Below are 20,577 nucleotides of genomic sequence, written 5' to 3' on the forward strand. Positions count from 1 at the left end.
GGGTAATGAGAGAGAAAAAGAGAGAAAGAAAGAGAGAGAGAGAGAGAAAACTCAAAAATCTCAGAGTTAACAGTACAAGCATCTTGGTGGTGGAGCAAAAAGACAAAAGGAATGTCATGTTAAGTGCCAAGTGATCTGCTTTCCAGTTCTCAGTCATCGCTCACAAAAAGTTTCTCTCTCTCTCTCTCTCTCTCTCTCTCTCTCTGTACTACCTTAGTGGTGAAGGAGAATCTATTCTTTTCCTCCCTCAACACGTGTATCTTATTGGTAAAACTGTTGGATACATTTAAAATGCACGCAAAACATAAGCACATGTGAGCGGATCTTTGAGTTTACGTCCGAACAGATTGAGTTCTTTAAAGCAAAGGCTGAGCCATGTTTTGGTTTCTAAATAGGAACATACAAATCTTTTCTCTCTATAATGCGTTACAAACTGCATGCAGCATGAAATGGGAGTTAGTCACAAACCACATCTCTGTGGAAAGTATAATATGACTTTAAACTAGGGTTGGATTTGGAGTCTAGGATCCGATGGTGCTCTGAGTTAACAGAAATAATATTCCAGCATTTTTAACCCTAATCTCTAGTACATCTGAGTGATGAGCAGATGTTGATTGATGTTCTTTAATAGCAGCTCTGGCAGTTATTCTGGTTTATAACAGGTTATTATTATTCACTGTGACTGATATGTTGACACTCGATATAATCTAAACTTGTACCAGTTTTCCACCATGTTAGAGGATGCAGGACTGAGCTGTTTCTCTTTTCTTGATAGCATGATATTTTTTTCTCATTAACATCAAGAGAGAGAAAAAAAGAGAGGCTGGTGAAAGAACAATTGTTTACAAGTGTACTGATGTTCTATGGCAGAAAGATAGTCAACCTCAGGCTGGTAAGAGTAACTCCACTTCGCTTCATATAGTTCTTAAGGTTAATGTACAGGATAAAAGGATATGACACTGGACCTGTACTTGCACAAAGGCCGGATTGTGGTTGCTAGACGACTGGGTAAGAGCATCTTCAAAACAGCAGGTCTTTTCGGTTGGGTATTCCAATTTTGAAGTGGTTATACAGTACCTACCAAGTTAGGTTAGTCTTTCTGGCCCGATCCTACAGAAGATCTAATGTAGTGAAAAAATGTAATACTGCTGATAAAGCCACAGACCAGTCAGCGTGTTCTTACGGACTCCTGTCCACCAGGAAATGCAGCTACGTTCACCACAAAAGCACAATGTGCATGGGAGGATCAGAACTGTACCACGGAGCAATTGAAGAAGGATTTTTGTTTAAAATCATGCGGAAATGCGGGTGCATGCGTGTCACTTGCCTGGGGTTAGAGGCAAGCCGATGGCGGCGGTGTGATTTTTCAGGCAACTTTCTGTCCGGGAACCCTGAGTCCTGGCATTCGTGTGAATCCTTCCTTTACCTTAACATTGATATAGACCAAGTTTATATCTTCATGTTTCTTCTCATTCTTTTTCACAAATAATTTGATGACCAAGACAAAGAGTTCAAAGTGTGGGCTTGATTATTCCACAGATTTGACTGAGTATCTGTGGGATGTATAGGACAAACAAGTCTGATCAACCTCCTGCTCCTTACATATCGTCGCTGTCGGACGGAATCCTTGTATCTCCAAAACCGTTATTTTTCAGGAAATTAAAAAAACGCCGTACCTTATCTGCAGTACACAGGGTTTAGTCCGCGTTGCAGTGGATTGTCTTGCACTAAATTCCTGTCCTCAGATGAGCACCAGAACTAGCGGGGGTCAAGATTTTTTTTTCTTTGAGCCAGTGTTTTGAAGACATTTACCTCAGAAGACGTGTTGATTCGTTGCGACTCTTCTTGAGTCGCGAAGCTCTCCCGCGGAGTGAGGAAGAGGTGGACAGTTGAAGTGTCCAATGGAGTTATGAGATTTGCGCTCAAGCTATTTTCAAGACTTTAGATTGGTTAATAACTTGTAAAAATAACAGACCCACGTGAGGACTGACCAATAGCATCAATATGTGAAAAAATATGAAATTGACCAAATTTGGACATACGAGGTTTCCGCCCGACAGCGACGATATGCTGCTTACGTACTCTTTACTTTTTATATATTGTATATAAGGAATGTTGAGATATTCATCAATCAATATCTTTCACTTCTTTTCTCAATAGAGGGAATCATAGCATTCAGGGTAACAACTTGTGTGTTCTAGACACTGCTGGAACATTTGTTTGAATTACCTGATTAATACGAGGTCATGTAGGTAAGTGCTGACAAGAAATTGTCAACAAAACCTTTTTGTATCATGGATTATGGTCACGATATAGCCGTGAAATTCTAATGAATGGTAAGTTGATGAATGAACATTTCCAGATGCTGTCTGATTATTCTCTACTATTTTTCATACTAGATTTCATACACAAATTCAGTAGTTACACTCTACTAAAAAATAGAAACTACAGTAGGGTCTGAAACGAAGGAGAAAAATCACCATTATTATCACAGAAATATTCTAAGCAGATCCTTGTTAAACAACACAATTTCCTGTTCTTCTGGCTACCACACATAGGCTGTGGGTGAACCCACGTCACCCTCGGCTTTCCTGGACCTACAAAGCCAGACTTATAAACTGTGTGTACGTATTTGTGTGTATGTGTAGGAGTATGAACGCGAGAGCACATGCTCTTGAGAGTTTTCCCAGCCTGTGATGTGCATATGGGGAAACTTTCTTGAATTCCTTCAGTCTCCTTTGACAGGATCTCTCACTCCTGTAAACATGGATGAAGCCCAAGACCTTACTGCATACCTGTCAGATTAATTTCCCACTCTCCCACTAAATTGTCCTAACAGTCATGAGCTGGAACCTGCTGGATCTACTAAGGTTTTAAATAAATATCTTGAAAAGTGATCATTGGTGTTTAACAGAAGTTTGCCAGCGCATTACTGGTTAATTCACTTACTGATGCATTTCTGGTCTTTGAGTCAAGTCTTTGAGTCAGTGACCATAAGGTTGTGAGTTCAAATCTCAGTGCCACTGTTAAATCACTGAGCATGAGCTTTACTGCATTAAAATTTAAATTGTCCAGCATACATGTAAATAATAATTTTTGCATGCAATGGTTATCTAACTTATCCAGTTTAATAACATACCATAAATAAAAAAAATAAAAAAGTATATGCACTTTTTCCATAACTGATGCCAAATTTAACAGAAGCAGAATTCAACTTTTTAAAAATAATTTTAGTTATTTTACTAAAATAGGTAACGTCTGCATCTATATTTGTTTAGTGCATATTTCCATTTCCTTTTACGCCATTTGGCAGACTGAAGCGTCCAGTGCTTTAGAAGTCTCTTCCAATGATTGCGTCCTGATAAAGGTTCACAAGGTCACAGACCAAGAATACCATCAGACTAAAACTCTGTGGAAGGAAATACAGCAAGTTTAAGTATTACCAGAAGAGGTAGGTTTTTATAGAGGTAGGTACATATCCCAAAGAGATGAAGCAAATATTTAACCATTAAGCTATTGTGTCACCTCACTGTAGTTCGTAAAATATAAACCTACTTATAGTCTCATTTTAACCGGCTGACCCTGATCAGGCAGATAAAAATAACTGCTTTATAATAGTGTTTTTTTGTTTTATCTTTATATACTATATTGCAACTTGCTTGTGTCTACATGAAAGTTTAAAAAGTCTTTCTGAAATTTTCTGAAAATAATAATAATAATAATAATAACAATAATAATAATAAATACATAAATAATAATAATAATATTAATAATAATAAAATAAAAATAGCTCAGTTCTTATTCCTATCTGTATTCATATCCTTTTAAATCACATTCATATCGCTTCCTTTCCAATAATGTATTTGTAAGTGTTCATAGTAGACAGGATATTTTAATTTTATCAGGTGTGCTTGAGCAAACACACACACACACACACACACACACACACGCACACACACACACACACACACGCACACACACACACACACATACACAAACACACACACACACCCAAGCTTGAAAACTGACAAATTTCTTCATGTCCTTTTGGAGATGTTTCAAACTTGGGTCATTCCATCTGGGGATCTTTCTGGACAAGTCTTCATCCTTGGACAGCTGCTGTTACTTTAAACCTTAAACATATTTCCAAGGAAATATGTTTTTTTTTAATCGCCTGTATAAGGGTTTGTTTAATATCTGTTGACTGGCTGCAATATAACTTTCATTTATGGTTGATTGCCTTTATACAGTATGATTTGGTTATTTTCAGTCCCACCTACACATTAACTTAGCTTACAAGTCTAATTATTGTCCATTTGACCTCTAATACTGAAAATAGATTTATACTAATAAAGTTTGTCTGTAGAGGCAGAGAGACGAAGAGATTGTGTTGCACAAAACTCCTAAGGAACAGCTGTTACACATGGTAGATTACCGACCTGTGGAATCTACAGACTTTTATAGCTTGTGCTTTGAGAACTCATTACATCATATGACATACCAAAACTCACCGACAGGTATCTGATTCTCAGGAAAAATAAATACTGTGGAAATATAACTTCCATCATTATTTCCCATCTGGATTTATCTAACAATTTCCTCTATTTGTTTGCTATATAAGATTGATATCCAAAATGACCTTCATTCATTCGTTAATTCACCCACTTTATCCTGGTCAGGTTTGAGTTGTACTGTATTCCTGAGGATCTCAGGAACACTGGAATGATGGAGGAACACACTTTGATTGGGTGCCAGCTCATCATTATTCAGATTAGCCAATCCATTTACCACGATGTACCCAGAGGACACCAATGTGGAAGGACATGTAAAGCTCCAAAAAAAATGTAATCCAGGCTGATTAAAACTGGGACCGTAGAACTGTAAGGTGGCCATTCACCCAAAATGACCTAATACACAGTTTTTAAAGAGTTTTTCAAGATTGACATTATTAGATCCCAAAATTACTGCTTATTAGTGTGTTTGTGTGAGTACCACTATTGGAATTTGGGTTTTAGGCATTAATGTTCTACTACAAATGATTTCAGTCATGCTTTATAAGCAGTTGTTTGCTTTCTCTGCAAAATACACCCTGATCTGGCCACCACCCAAACCAACAGGCAAACGATTCCAAAAATATTTGAAGAAAGATAGGAGGAAGAGATCTGATTCAGGAAGCATCGCATCATATGTAGGTCCATGTTTCACTCATGACATTAATCCTGTTTCTTTCTTTTTTGTCGAATGTGAACATTTTTATAGGTAATGCCTCCATCTACAAAAAGAATGTAGATGTGGACATAGCCATGGATGTTTTTGTTGGCCAACATCATGAACAGGAACAGTTTGAAGTTTTTGTAAGATGCCATAAAGGGCAATGAAAATGTTTTCAGAAGTCACAGAGAGCTTTGTTTAATGCCGTGAGAGAAGCTGCCTTGCCTCAAGCTAGCAAGCTAGTTCCCATTTTGGTGAAAGGAGTGATCCAAAAATGAGACATCAGGAATGCAAGAAAAAGAAAACAGGACTTTACTCTCTCAGGAGGACCTCAACACATTTGCACAGATGTTCTCCCTTCTCTCCCAACAGTACAGTGAGCAGATTGTTATAGATTAGTTTTTGTTTGTTTTTTTGGCAAGGACCTGAAGTATGACAGTAAGTTTACAATGGAAGAGAGTTGACCATTGCCAAAAGCATGAGAACATCAGCACTCTGCAGGCTTGAGAACAAAGTAAGATCAGGATCGTAGGAGGCCTAACCAAACATAATAGACAGTGATTCCTGTTTGAGAGTTCAATCCAATCTCTAACAAAATCTGTAGGTGTGAGAAAGATTTTGTTTGATTTCATATGAAAGGAGAAAAGCTACAGTTGCCTCAACCACATTTTTGTTAACTTTACTGTAAACTAAAACTTAATATGACTTTTTTTTTATCAAAGTATTGCTCTATTCGTACAGTCATACAAGTCAGTATTCTTCATTCCTTGAAGATTCATATATCTATCCACCGGTAGGGGTTAATAATATGGAATCTCATGAAGTTTATGAATTGGAATAACAATTGTTTCTTGGGACCTTCTAACCAATTCCAACAAAATTAGCACAAAAATACAGTATCTATTTAAATAAATCTAAATGTAATAAGGTCAGGTTGGATTTACAAGCCAGTCATGCAACTAGGAGGATGTCAGAATGGCAGGAAACTATTCTTTAAAGAAGAAGAAGAAGATGATGATGTCTGGCTCATTTTCCTAAAAAAAAATATTGCTTTTCAATTCACATTAATGGACGTAAGACATTATTTAAGACATTAGAATATTAATTAGTGCCTACCATGTATTCTTAAGGGGGCACGGTGGCTTAGTGGTTAGCACGTTCGCCTCACACCTCCAGGGTCGGGGGTTCGATTCCTGCCTCCGCCTTGTGTGTGTGGAGTTTGAATGTTCTCCCCGTGCCTCGGGGGTTTCCTCCGGGTACTCCGGTTTCCTCCCCAATCCAAAGACATGCATGGTAGGTTGATTGGCATCTCTGGAAAATTGTCCGTAGTGTGTGATTGCGTGAGTGAATGAGTGTGTGTGTGTGTGCCCTGAGATGGGTTGACACTCCGTCCAGGGTGTATCCTGCCTTGATGCCCGATGACGCCTGAGAACTCGAGAACCCGAGGTAGTTCAGATAAGCGGTAGAAGATGAGTGAGTGATGTATTCTTAACAGCTTTACCTTTCCTTTGGTTTAAAATAACAGGGATTTGGATCAAAGATGTGAAATCACTTTAAAACTCATGATGGACGACAACCTCCGCTCCACAACAACAGGTTGAATATTAATCAGATGTATGCATTCAGATTATGCATTCCAGTTTAAGTCCACACTGAATGTTGTCTGAAATATAATCTGTTCTGACACATGGGATTATTATAAATAACAATAATAATAACAATAATTCATTGAATGTCTATTTTGGTTGAGTCAGACTTGCAGTTCTGTAGATTACGTAAGCATTTAGTTATGAACATGTTTATGTAATCAAGCCTGACACTTAAGACTGATCAAACTTCTGGTGCAGTCATTGTAGATATCAGACTAGACACATCTAGTCCAGGGTTCTCTAGCTGTGTAAGCATGTGTTTTTAAACTAACTTTAGTTTTAAACTAACTCAGGAATCTGAGGTGACACAGACTCAATGAAACTGGAAAAACCTTGTCTGGTCCTTTCTGTCAGCTCAAACCAGCCTGGTGTCTCTCATTGTCGTGAGCCCCTTGCTGTACTCACTGTACACATATGACTGTGTGGTCACTTCCTACTCCACCACCATCATCAAGTTTGCTAACGACACTGAAACACACACACACAGCAGTGAACACACACACACCGTGAACACACACCCGGAGCAGTGGGCTGCCATTTACGTATGCTGTGGCGCCTGGGGAGCAGTTGGGGGGTTCGGTGCCTCAGTCGTAGTTTTGCCGACCCGAGACAAACCCACACCTTATGGTTAGGAGTCAAACTCTCTAACCTTTAGGCCACGACTTCCTCACACGACTGTTGTGGTGGGCCTGATCTCCAACAACGATGAGACGGCCTAGATGATGGTAGAGATGGTGCCAGGAGAACAATTTTCTCCTGAACGTCAGCAAGACTAAGGAGTTGATAGTGGACTTCAGCACAAAGCAGGAGCGGTCATACCAACCGCTAAACATCAACAGGACCCCAGTGGAGAAAGTGCACAGTTTCCGGGACCTGGGTGTTCACATCACCCAGGACCTGTCTTGGTCCTGGCACATCAACACCCTGGTGAAGAAGGCCCAGCAGCATCTGTACCATCTGAGACGCTTAAGTGACTTCAAACTACCCTCTCAGGTGCTAAAGACTTTTTACACCTGCACCACTGAGAGCGTCCTGACGGGTAGCATCACTTCCTGGTTCGGGAACAGCACCATGCAGGACAGGCGAGCCCTCTAGTGGGTGGCGCGGTCAGCTGAACTTACCATCCACACCGAGCTCCCTGACCTGCAGGACATCTACAGCACAAGGAGATGCTTCTTCCATTCAGGCCATTCGGAGTTTAAACCAGGAAACACCCAGGATCTGAATCTAGTAGTGGACCTCTCCTCTTCACTGTTTTCTGCACACCTTTCTTGCACTATGTCACCTTAACTCTGGACTTGCACAGCACAGCACCACTTTATACACACCATACTGCACATGGACACTTTAAGGACAATAATTAAAAACTATACGCATTTATGTATATTTATGTATATGTATATACATTATTTTTCACTTATATTTTCATATTTTATATAGTTTATACTTTTTTATTTATCTACCTTCTTTTGGTTATATTTCTTATCCCTAATTGCATTCCTTATGTTTAAATACCGGACAGATGCAAAAAGCATTTCACTGCATGTTGTACTCTGTATGTTTGTGTATGTGACAAATAAAATTTTCTTTGATTTGATTTGATTTAATAAGGTGGGTTTTTTTTCGTGCCATTCTGTGTAAACAATATTCACTATTGTGCATGAATATTTTTCTACATTTTAATATTTGCAGTTAAAATTAAATAAAGCTCCTAACCTGTATCTTACGATATGTATTGTGCTGCTGGCCCATGATTGGTTGACTGGATAATTGCATAAATGTGCAGAGGTACAGGAACTGCTAATAAAGTGCCTGGTGACGAAGAAGAAGAAGACATTATTTAGCACATAAGCAGGTTAGTGAAATTATTTTCCTCACATATCCCAGCTTGTGAGAAGCCTTGAGTCAGAGCACAAAATTAGCCATGATACATCACCACTGGAGCAGAGAGGGTTCAACAGTGGCAGCTTGGCGGTGCTGGGGCTTGAATCCCCAACCTTCTGATCAAAATATTCATCATAAGAGAAATAAAGTGAGAGTATTGTGTGTTCCGTATTCACACGGCCATGAAAGCCAGCACTCACAGCTCAAAAAAAAAAAAATCCACATCTGACCAACACAATCCAACCACTTCCACTTCTCTTGATAGCTCTCTCCCACATCACCAACCCACATACATGATGCAGCTGCACCGGCAAGGCAATACACTGCCACATTTTGTACTTGTTGTGTATTTAATTTGGGACCATCATTAGGGCTTGCTGGAGGTCATAATGTTGTCATCGGCTCATGTGGAAATAGTTAGCGGCTTTCTGCTCATCCGTTTCAGGATGGCGCTGCCAAGTGGAGGGCACTATGGTTGCTTAGCAGTTTCTGCCACATTGTCTCACTCCAGATTGAGGACATTCAGTGTTGGCATGAGAGATATATTATAATAGGTGCAGATGCAAAGTGGTTTTATGGATTTTCGGCTGATCTGAGATTGATGAGGTGTGATAATTAGATCAAGGTTTCTTGAACTTTTTGTAGTTAGTAACCCTTTATATTCAACTGACCCACTCAGTACAGATTTAATGTACTGTATGCACAATAAAATATAGATGAGATAGTTAGTTGTTGATCTTCTTTATCTTTTCTGAAACACACACAGACACTCGACGAGGCACATAAACATGTAGCTATAGCTTAAGCAAGCAAACAAGCAAGCAGTTTCTTGTGATGACTCTACAAAAGGGATTTTGCAAAGGATTGTTAAGAAACTAACCTTCAGTTGTGAACATGTTCGTACTGCAGGCATGGTGTGTTTTGCATATTTAGGTAATGGTAAAGTACAGTACAAGATATATAATGATTTTAATCCTCCCCTGCTGGGATTCAAATGGTCTCACAATGTGTTGATCAGATGGGCCGTAATTACTGCAGAGTAATAAACAATTGCATAAACACACAGAAGAAAGCTGTTTGATTTGCCTCTCTAAAAGTACAGTCATCTTATTTGAAGCAACACAATGAGCAGGCCATCTGTTTCGTGTAGGCTACAAGAACTGGTGCATGTACAACAATGTAGCTTTGTGATGAAGGAAGGAGAAGAGCGGCAGAGCCTGAGACAAAGCAGGAGCCATGTGACACGTCGCTCTGTTCTTTGGGATTTAGCCCTAGGCATCCTCAGCTAGGCCACAATCCAGACCCACACTGGTTTGGCTTAAGGAAAGCCAGTTCATTCTTCAGTTATGATTTCACTCGCTTGCTTGCTTTTAAAAACACGGCTTGGTATTGTCAAGCTATTAGGAAAACGGCGTCAATCATGTTGGAAAAGGCAATGACTGTTTATTATTGAACATATTGTAGGTCTACCACTGAATGACAGCGCGACAAATTATTGGCATCCGTGTCTGAACAATCTGTTTGTCCTGTTAGCCAGTTGATTCAGTTACACGTGGAAGGATTTATGGATTTGTCCCTGGATTTGTGGATTGATTACAGTGAAAGAGAGTTTGCGGTAATAACTGCTGAAGGTTTATGTCGATGTCATCTGTTACTTCCCACAGAAATCAATGTAGGGCTTTGTTTCTTTTCTTTTTCCTTGCAAAATCATAAAGGCAATGCTTTAGATACTTGTCATGGGAGGGAACAGGGTATCTGCTCCAGTGCCAAAGCCAAAATGGGAGGAATAATCTGTGGTTTATGCAGGGCATCCAGTTGTGACGGGAATTTCGAACTCAACCGCTACGTTCCAGTGAGCGACTCTAATGACATGGTTAAGCTTCCATGGGATATTGTTAAAAGGGGAAATTCCATACAGGAGAAAAACACATTTTTTCAGAGGTAAGAGTCGGTCAAGTGTCTGCGTTCACTTAATGGCAGATTTAATTATTGTTCTGACTGCTTACATGCATGATTTGTTGCTTACAGTCTGAACAAGAGTTGGTTTCAGATCAGCATTTTTCAATTTTAATTACAACCTGATCCAAGAGATTTTTTACAGTACTTTAATTAAAGTAGCATCTAAGCTGTAGGTCCTACAGAACAGGCTCATCTTGAGGCCGTACAAGTCAAATGTTTCCTCTCGCATTTCAGTGATCCATAATAATTCACTCAATTGCATGCACATGTAACTATTTATTCTCTTCCACTTATGCTTCAGTAAAATTGAAAAAATTGTAAAACTGCTGATCTGTGAAGTATGATGCCATCTTGGGGCTGTTATATGAGGTACAAATGGTTCTCTCTCTCTCTCTCTCTCTCTCTCTCTCTCTCTCTTTCTGTGTGTGTGTGTGTGTGTGTGTGTGTGTGTGTGTGTGTGTGTGTGTGTGTTTTAACCATATAAATAAAATACATCTAAAAGTTTGAGCCTTTATCTTGCCTAAAATCCTAGATGAAATTGTATAACTGGAGGAGGTTGTAACTTTTCCGAAACATGTCCATGCATGTCTCACAAAAGTCAACCAGACGTTAGAAAAAACTCCCATCTGGTTTGTTAAGTAGACAAAATAGCATTTCAAGTATAGACAAGACATAGCAACTTAATGGCTTCCTATTTTTTAGTTCTTTTTTTTTTTTTTCTAAATCAGAAGTTTGTACTGAAATACATTTTCAGCCCTACCTCAAAATCTAATAAGCTTTTTGTTAAATAATGTGACACTAACCAGTTAGTGATATCTTTAAAGAGAGTTCCTGAGATTTTTTATCTTGACAATGAAATAAAACAGTGGAGTTGAAAAGGAGTCACTGCTTTCCGAGGAAGCCAGATTCAGCAGAGGGAGCCTATGAACATCTGGCAGGCATTATTTTATATGTTCTTTTGGATTATTTTAATATCAGTTTAGTTACAGCTCTAGTGCTTGGCTTTGAGCTGTGGATATTCTGGTCGTTTACTTAAGAACCTCCAGATGAAGGTGTGCATAAAAAATCCCTCAGTCTTAGTCAGTGTTAAAATAGTATATAAATAGTACCTTAAAGTATTCACCTCCTTGAACATGTCCTTGAACACTGACTCAACTCTTTTTTTGTTTGTTTGTTTGTTTGTTTGTCTGTTTTAGTTACACAATATATCGATCTTCATGAAATTCAGTTCGTTCAGGTTTTTTGGTTAGTCATAGTTTTCTGCTAATTAAACAAAAAAAAAACCAGATGTTTGTTGGTTGCATAAGCATTTACATCTCTGATCAGACACGTTGTCAGCTGCAAGTCTTGTGGGATATGACTCTATCAGCCTTGCACATCTGGATCCTGATGTTTTCCCATTCTTCTTGGCAGAGTTTCTCCAGCTCTGTCAGACTGGATGGAGACCACTGGTGAACAGCAATTTTCATGTCTTGCCACAGGCTTTCACTTGGTTTAAAATCCGTGCTTTCACTTGATTATTCTAACGCATTCAGGTTTCACTTGGAACCACTTCATTGTATCTTTGCCTGTGTGCTTAGAGTTGTTGTATTGTTTGGAGGGGAACATCCACACCAGTCTCAAGTCTCTTACAGACCGGAACAGCTTTTCTTCTAGGATCACGCTGTATTTGCCCTCTATCCATCTAGCTCTCAATCCTGACCAGCTTCCCAGTCCTTGCTGATGAAAAGCATCCTGTTAACATGATGCTGTTACCATCATTGTGCTTCACTGTAGTGGTGATGATGTGCTCAATGTTGGGGTTCTGCCAAATGTAGTGCTTTGTGCCAAAGGCCAACAAGGGAAAACAATTCACTTCTGGTCTCATCAGACCAGAGAATCTAGTTCCACATGTTTGCTGAATCATGATGTCTTCCATCTGAGCTGTGGATCTCTTCAGCTCTTTCAATACTGACCTTGGTGTCTTGGCTGCTTATCTACACTTTATTTGTATTCTCCGTTCAACTAATTATGTGACTTTTAAACTCGGGTACCATATGATGGGAAATTTATATCAGTCAAATGGATTTGTAACTTTTACCAGAAACACCACAATACAGTCTTTCTGCAGTTCTCTGTTGTAAATGGGATGATGAATCCTGTATGTTGCTAGGTAGGGCGTGAATGGGTTGGATTGTTTGTCCAGCACAGCCCACAGATGCTTGATTGGATTTGAGGGTCTGGGGAATTTGGAGGATAAGTCAACACCTTGAACTCTTTATCATGTTCCTCAAACCATTCCTAAACAAATTTTGCAGTGCGGCAAGAAGCATTAATATGCTAAAAGAAAACTCAGCCATCAGAGAAAACTGTTGTTATGAAGGATTATAATTGGTCTGCAACAATGTTAAGGTAGGTGAGAGGAATCAAAGTAATATCTACTGTAGTCTGACTTCTCTGCAGCTATGCAGCCCTTACGCAAGAAAATGCAATGCGTTGTGTGTTCTGACACCTTTCTATCATACCTAACATTCAATTTTACTTTAATTTGTGCTACAGTAGCTCATCTGTGGGATTAGAACATATCTGATAGCCTTCAATCCTGTTGAGAATTTGCATTCCCTTGCATGACCCTATTGTGGTTCACTGGTTTTATTTCCTTGGACCACATTTAATATAGGTACTGTATGATATAGAAAGTTGATATAACCAGTGCATACCAGGAATACCAGAGAAGACCTGATGTTTTGGAGATGCTTTGACTTAGTTCTCTAGCCATGACAATTTGGCCCATGTCAAAGTCACTCAGATCTTTGCCCATTGATCCTGCATTAAAACATTGGTTTTAACGTTATGGTGGATCAGTGTATATTCATGTATTTATGTTGGCTTTGTAGAAGCCAACATTCTGTTTTCCTATTTAAGTTTAGGCAAAAATTTATCAAGAGTAACTCCTCCTAAGGCTTTCGAGCCACATGCACCAAATTCGGATATGTCGTAGACGCTGGTCTGAAGTTTGTTGCTATTACTTTTCTAAGCGATCTGAGTACCAGTAATTCCGGTACCGGGTCTCAAAATGGCCTTTTTTCCCATAGCTCCTTTAGGGTGATACTCTGAACAAACTTTTAAATTGGTGTACCGACTGGCCTTTCGGTTGTCCCGCAGCCCTGCCCCCAAAATATGCAAAATCAAAAAACTTTTTACAACATGGACATGTGACATATCAAAACACTCAGAACAATGAGGGGAACTTCCTCACATGTATTCTGATGGCGTCACGTGACGTCACTTGATGTCACGTGAAAATCAAAATTTTTGCACAATATTAACATGTGACATATCAAAACACTCAGCCCAATGAGGGGAACTTCCTCAGGAGTATTCGAATGACGTAACATGCTCGTCTCCACTTGCCTCCAAATGTTTTGGCACCCTATCTTTCTGTCCACTTGCCTCCAAAAGTAACACTGACCCTTGTGTCCACTCGCCTCCAAAAAGCACCGGCCTTTGCAAATACTTGCACCGTCAAAGCCAACATCAAAGTTTGTCACGACGAACATAGTAACTGGGATTAAATGTGTTTTTTCGGACTATATGGTGCAAGGTAAAGGAATCTGTCCTATGCAGAAGATACAGGATTTGAATTTGAATGATGCCAAACCCATCTGTGGCCAGGAATCTGAAAGCATAATTGCCTTCTCTCAGGGTGGAAAGGATGGCATTCCTCTGTTTTACAAATCACAGTGATGCTCGGCAATCACGGCATCTGTGAGCTCTTGTACACAGATGACAGCAGTTAGCATTAAACAGCTAACATGTTCAGCTGCATGGGACTGTACCATTGCGAAAGATTTCAGAAAATGGAGTAAAACCAAACAGGAATCTCATTCACTCACTCTTTTCAACACCATTACAAGGTGCTGGCACCAAACCAGTGGTTTACTGTGTCCTTCTTTCACAATGTGTGTGAATTAATCCCACTTTTCCTGTTTCCCATCACAAATCTGTGGTCACCAACCCCTTCTACCCTGCACCCCCTCTCTCTTTTGACCAACTTACATTGAGTGCTGTCCGCTGCTTATTGGATTATTGTGTAGTCCATGGGCACGTCCAGAGGTTGGTGGCCCTGGAGGGTTATGGCCAGTGTTGTAATGTAACGGAGTACAAATACTTCGTTACTGTACTTAAGTAGAAATTTCACGTATCTGTACTTTACTTCACTATTTAAATTTATGTCAACTTTCACTTTTACTGCACTACATTTCCTAGATAAAATGTATACTTTTACTCCGCTATATTTCCACTAAGCGTCTTCGTTACTGGTTACTACAAAATAAAATCAGAAGAAATGTGTGCGACTGCAATAAGGGAGGTTTGGCGAATCACTGCTCCTAGATTGCATTACGCAGCTCCGCACGCTTTATTTCAGCGTAATGTTACCAAAGGAGGAGGAAGCATAACTGAAACCGACATGGAAGCCCCTACTGGAGGACCTCCCGTTATCGTAGACGACCACCCCGACGATAGTGGTGAACTCGGTGAACAGGATGAAGATGATAACGTTATACACTGAAGTTCATACAAAAGTAAAATTTCTGTTTCTGTTTTTTTCTTTGATGTCAGCTCTAAAAATATGCTGTTCGTCCTTTGAACTTAAGAGAATTGTGCCTGAAAAGTCCTGGAAAAGACTGTGATTTTGATTTGATGAGTGAGATTAAGAAGATATGGGAACCCTGAATATGCTTTATGCTTTACTATAAGAATGTTCACAATCAAAGTTCTAACCGCTTGCTTTTTAAAAAAAAAAAAACTTTTACTTTTACTTCAAATACTTAAGTACATTAAATATCAGAAAATAACTTTTGATACTTAAGTACAGTAAATATCAGATACTTTAAGACTTTTACTTGAGTAATATTCTAAAAGGTAAGTTTGACTTCTACCGAAGTCTTTTTCTAGTACGATACTTGTACTTTTACTCAAGTATTGCTTTCTAGTACTTTATACAACACTGGTTATGGCCCAGAAGAATACTCTTAGGTTCCTGTCTGGAAGATTATTGACTCAGACTTACTTCAAGAGTTCCTAATTGGTTGGGTCCTGTTAGGATTTTGAACTATATAGACTTTGGATCTTGAATCCTGCCTTAGTGGGTTTTTTCCCATTTGTCTTGCCTCGTTAACCGTCATAATTGTTTTCACCTGTTTGTGGGTTTTTTTAGGTCGTTTATAGTCCTTGTGTTCCTTTTGGACATACCTAGTAAGTACTTAAAAGTAGTTTGTGTTTATGTTCTGATTGCTTATGATAGCATGCTAGGATGGTGCATTTCTGGTGCAAGTGTTTGAAGTAAAGTCGGTGTGGTGTCTCCCTCACCACTGATGGTTTATTGCTCTATAAAGAACAGTTTATGTAGTAATGGGTGAGTGAAAGCACAGTTTCAAACAGAGCTTTGGTTTCCTGTTTTCCACTTCCTGGTTTTCAACAGTTTCTGATTCTTGTTTCACTGCTGTTTTAGTTTTGCTTTGAATTCCCCCCCACTGATTGTTGGTCACACCTGTCTCTGGTTATCGATCTCCATGTGTCTCATTAAGCCCCAATTTGCAAAATATTTACTTCTCCTTTTTTGTGTTATGGCTAACTTTCAAATTTATTTATGTTGCATTTCTATTTCATGTTTCCCTGGTGTACAAACACCCGGTTTGTTCTCTCCTTTTAAGATTCTGTCTACAATGACTTTTCTTGTACGTGATATAATTCTTGCACAAGATGACACACAGCATGAGACCAAATTAAAACTTGCTCTCATTTATTCTTTGAGACTTGCTGGGAAAACAAATAAACAAAAATAAAAAAACAAATTTTAAAAAAAGTACATAAAATTCCAAAGCAAGCTTCACAGCAAATGTCAGAACATACAAAAAGCATTTTCGGCATGAAGTACAAACGATTCCTTATTACAATCCTAATATTGAATTTATAACATATTTATACATTATATTTGGGTCATGGATTACAACATCATGACATAATTACTTACCAAATTATAAATGCAAATTAAGAGTTTTCCCATAATAAAAAAAACTAATAGTAAAGCTCAGAAATCAAATTAACATGAAAGCTCTGCAGCGGGAAGGCAAAGTGCGGTGACTAAACTCCGGACAGAATTTTCATTATGGCTGAAGAACCTGGTGTGAAATCAATATTCAAAGCACTTTTTAGGACCTTTGGAGCCTTTTCGCTTGAACAGCTACTGCTATTTCCAACAAATGTATTAGAATATATGTAATTAGAAACTTAGAATGCAGGATTTGTTGGTTAATTTGTGCAGCACAACAAAAATGAAAGATTGAGTAGAATTTTTACGATTTAATTTGCTGTGAAAGTTATTAAATGGAAAGAAAAATGATGAAATCTGACCGAGAGGTGTGTGATAGGACTATAATCAGTTCATACGAGCAGTTCATAGGTTAGATCTAGATTTTAACAAGGTACACTCCTGGCACTATCTATCTATATTGTTAAAATAACCTGTAGTCAGGATATGAAGCTGCTTAAGGCGATTTTCCGGATTCATTAAATTTGCTGCTGATTAAAATTACGTACACATACACTGTAAGACATTTCATGGTTAAACGTAGAGAGGAAAAATCACCTGCTGCCATAAACACATGAGTAAACTAAACTTTGAAGATAAGCTTTGTTTCAACTCACAACTAGTCAAGACAATGAACTACTTAAATTCATAAAATTGACCTTTAGTTAAAGAGAAGAAATAAGTTCACATAATTCAAAGTACAATGTGTTTTAAGCAAATCCTATGCAATTCTCTGAACTCTGGAGTTTGGCGTCTGAGTTTGGAATATCATTGTGCTCAACTCAAAGCTGAGTGTGAATAAATCTGATAAGAAATTCTATGATCATATATGACAAGTTACCAATCATAAGACTGAATGGAAAATGCATTCAAGGTAATACGACTGATGTTTAACATCGAAGGGGAGTTGTGTTGAGCTGTAAGTAACTGGATTAAATGTTTGAAACAGAAATGTCACTGGTAATTTAAAACAAAAGTGGGAATAAAAGGTCAATTTAATAAAGTAAACATTGCAGTATAGGGATATTAGTATGCTCTGTTTAGCTTTACCTGCTGATTGAAGACAATGCTTGTGTGTGTGTGTGTGTGTGTGTGTATGGTATAGGGTGTCATGGTATAGGGTGTGCAAATGGATTGATGCAAATAAATAATTCTCATTGATTCTACCAAGCACTGATGATACTGCACTTGCTCACAATATAAAATAAGGGACAATTTGCTTTAATGTTGACTGATAAAAGACTGTACACACGTAGAAATATTAAAATAATTATAAGGAAAGAGTGGGGAATTTAAAGCTCAGGTTTTCATCCTGAAATACAGTATGTGTGTGAAATGAATTGAAAACAGTGTCATAGGATTCATAGGAATTCTGATTAGATTCAGTCAGTTTGATTTTGTCCATCAACACAAACAACTGACCTGATATTTTAGTGATATTTTAGTAAATTCTTATGAAAGTTTTTTAGTCAATATTTTTAGACAGTTATTTAAGTTTTTGTACAATTTAATCATTTCAAGGTTTGTCGTTTATTTTTCAGACATCATTTTGCTAGTATCTTTTTTTTTTCTTTACCCAGATTATGAAACATCACACCATTCTGTAACCATTTAATTAAACCAAGAGTAGAATAAAAAGAGGAAAAGTGCAAGAGATGCCAAATCTAAACTGGCTTCAGCTTTTGTTCCTTCTGAACCAAAGGATGTAACTGGAATCGAGCAAAAAAATTCTTTTGTAGTCTGAATTTGCTAAATGTATTTCTGCTCTCAGATTAAAGGCACAATCTATTCCATATAAGCATGTTCTCTTTTTTTTAGGACATTTTAGGACAAGTTCGTCTAGAGAACTAATATTCCTCTAAGTGCTGTGGAAATAAAAGGTGAACACCAAAAAGCACTAGCGTTTGATTTTCTTTTAGAAGAGAATCTCTTTTAGACAGTATACTGTAGGTTGGGGCAGTGTACATGGAGAAGACAAAGTTATTACAGATAGCTAACTGCCTGTGTGGTAATCTGGTAATTAATGATCAACGTAAGTCAACACAGCACGTACTGTTAAGCTTGGCAGAGGATAAATGGATGGATAAAGTGTTGAGGGGTTTTAGCTAACTTCAATTCAAAATATAAAATATAAATGTATTTTATTACATATTCATTACAAGCAGATGTTCGTAAACCTGCCATTATATCCACGGTACTCTTGCAGTGCATTATAGGAAAACACAGCTCGATAAACCCTGCTGCTCTACAGGAGAAGTGACTTTCTCATAACCGCACTAATTTGACATACTGTATATGTTAGCATTTGGGCCAGAGAGGAACTCGCGGCTCCAAAAATGTTAACGGCCGTTATGAAATGCTATACAATTCGACTCATGCGTTATTCTATCAAAAGGCATACACATCCTTAATTAATACAAAATGGCATCTCACTGTCCTGGTATCCTTTAGTGTGCTGGAGGTAAGAACAAATCATTTTGTATACATTTGATTTAGCAGCTTTTTTTGGCAATATTCTTATTTTTGTATATACACAAAAAGGAGTTGAGCCTGTAAAGGTAAATGACCCCATGTCATATGATTCAGTGCAAACATTTAACTTTTTTTTTTTGTTTTTTTTTTGTTTTTTTTAAAGTAGGTGACTGTAAGCAGACATACACAGCAGTTATGTAATAGTTGGAGAATATTGTATTTGTCCATAAAAAAAAAAATGTCAATGATCTTACATTATCTTTTGTTTGGGTTCGTTTGAGAATTTTAGGTACCTGGTGTAGAGGCAGTAATGTTGCGCAAGTGAGTTTCCAAGCGGAACTAGCAAGCAAACATGAGCAAGGCCATCTTTATTTTTTTTTGGGATAGAACAGATATGACACCAGGTGCACTGTCAGTTTAGTGAGCTGTGGTTTCAGTTTAGTGAGCCTGGAATCCTCCTTGCACCTCGATTGGCTTCCGCAGTGCAAATTGCCTCCACCGCTTGATTGCCGTCAGAGAAGAACGAGGAGCAGAGCATCAAAACCTGTTCAAGTCTGTACATAACACGCATAAGGCAGTGGTTTCTGTATATTAACATGCTGAATTTCTTTAATCATACCAGTGTCTCAGGTAGCGTGTCAGCGTTGTCTGAAGACAGCAGCTGCCAGATGTGCCACCTGTCCCTCTGCCAGTCTTGCCACTCTGAGCTGGTGGGCATGCGTGTGCCTGTCGATGAGGATGAGTTGTGGTTGCCAGTCTTCCCGAGCTGCTGGGGGTGCTGCTGAGACTGCGACGGGATTGAATTAGACGAAACTACTGAGGGTGTTAATCTGGAATGTCTGTAAGGTGGAGGACGTGCTTCATTCCTATTGGTGGGTTTGGGGTAAAGGGTGGGGCTTGGCGTGCTGAGGGTGCTGCAGACAGGGAGGTCCTCTGAGCTGCTGGATTGTAATTGGCCATTGGGTTTCAGGTTCAGGTTGAGGCCTGTGTGAGGCCCTGCGGTGCCTTGTGGGAAATCCGCTCTGCTTACAGTGGGCGGTGTCCGATCGTCGGTTCCGTCCCTGGAGCTGCGAGAGCTTCCTTCTGATATGTTGCCACAAGAGCCTGGAACGTCAAACCAACAGGCATTTTATTGAAATAGTACTTCCAACATTTTCAAACAAGCATCATACCAGTTCTGATCACATGCCTCATGATCCGCAAGCTAGCATGTGTACAATATGTACATTTAACTATAAATTATATATTTTCACACATGAAATATATCCCCTGGGTGTTTATAAACTTCAGGTAAACAGAATCCTGGGTTATCTTGTTTGACGTTTCACA

At 38.7% G+C, this 20,577-nt stretch overlaps 1 protein-coding gene across 3 annotated transcripts in view; it reads right to left on the bottom strand.

The window, feature by feature from the left end:
* Positions 1–16,471: 16,471 nt before the first annotated feature.
* LOC132839662 (rho GTPase-activating protein 6) overlaps positions 16,472–20,577 on the bottom strand; it is a 127,063-nt gene continuing 122,957 nt past the window's right edge. For all 3 annotated transcript variants that reach the window (XM_060860762.1, XM_060860761.1, XM_060860763.1), the window contains exon 13: positions 16,472–20,352. In XM_060860762.1, coding sequence (XP_060716745.1) covers positions 19,862–20,352 — 491 coding nt within the window. In that variant the 3' untranslated portion in view covers positions 16,472–19,861. The remainder of the gene's footprint in view (positions 20,353–20,577) is intronic.

Source organism: Tachysurus vachellii, chromosome 24, assembly GCF_030014155.1.
Source record: "Tachysurus vachellii isolate PV-2020 chromosome 24, HZAU_Pvac_v1, whole genome shotgun sequence".
NCBI classification, from domain to species: domain Eukaryota; kingdom Metazoa; phylum Chordata; class Actinopteri; order Siluriformes; family Bagridae; genus Tachysurus; species Tachysurus vachellii.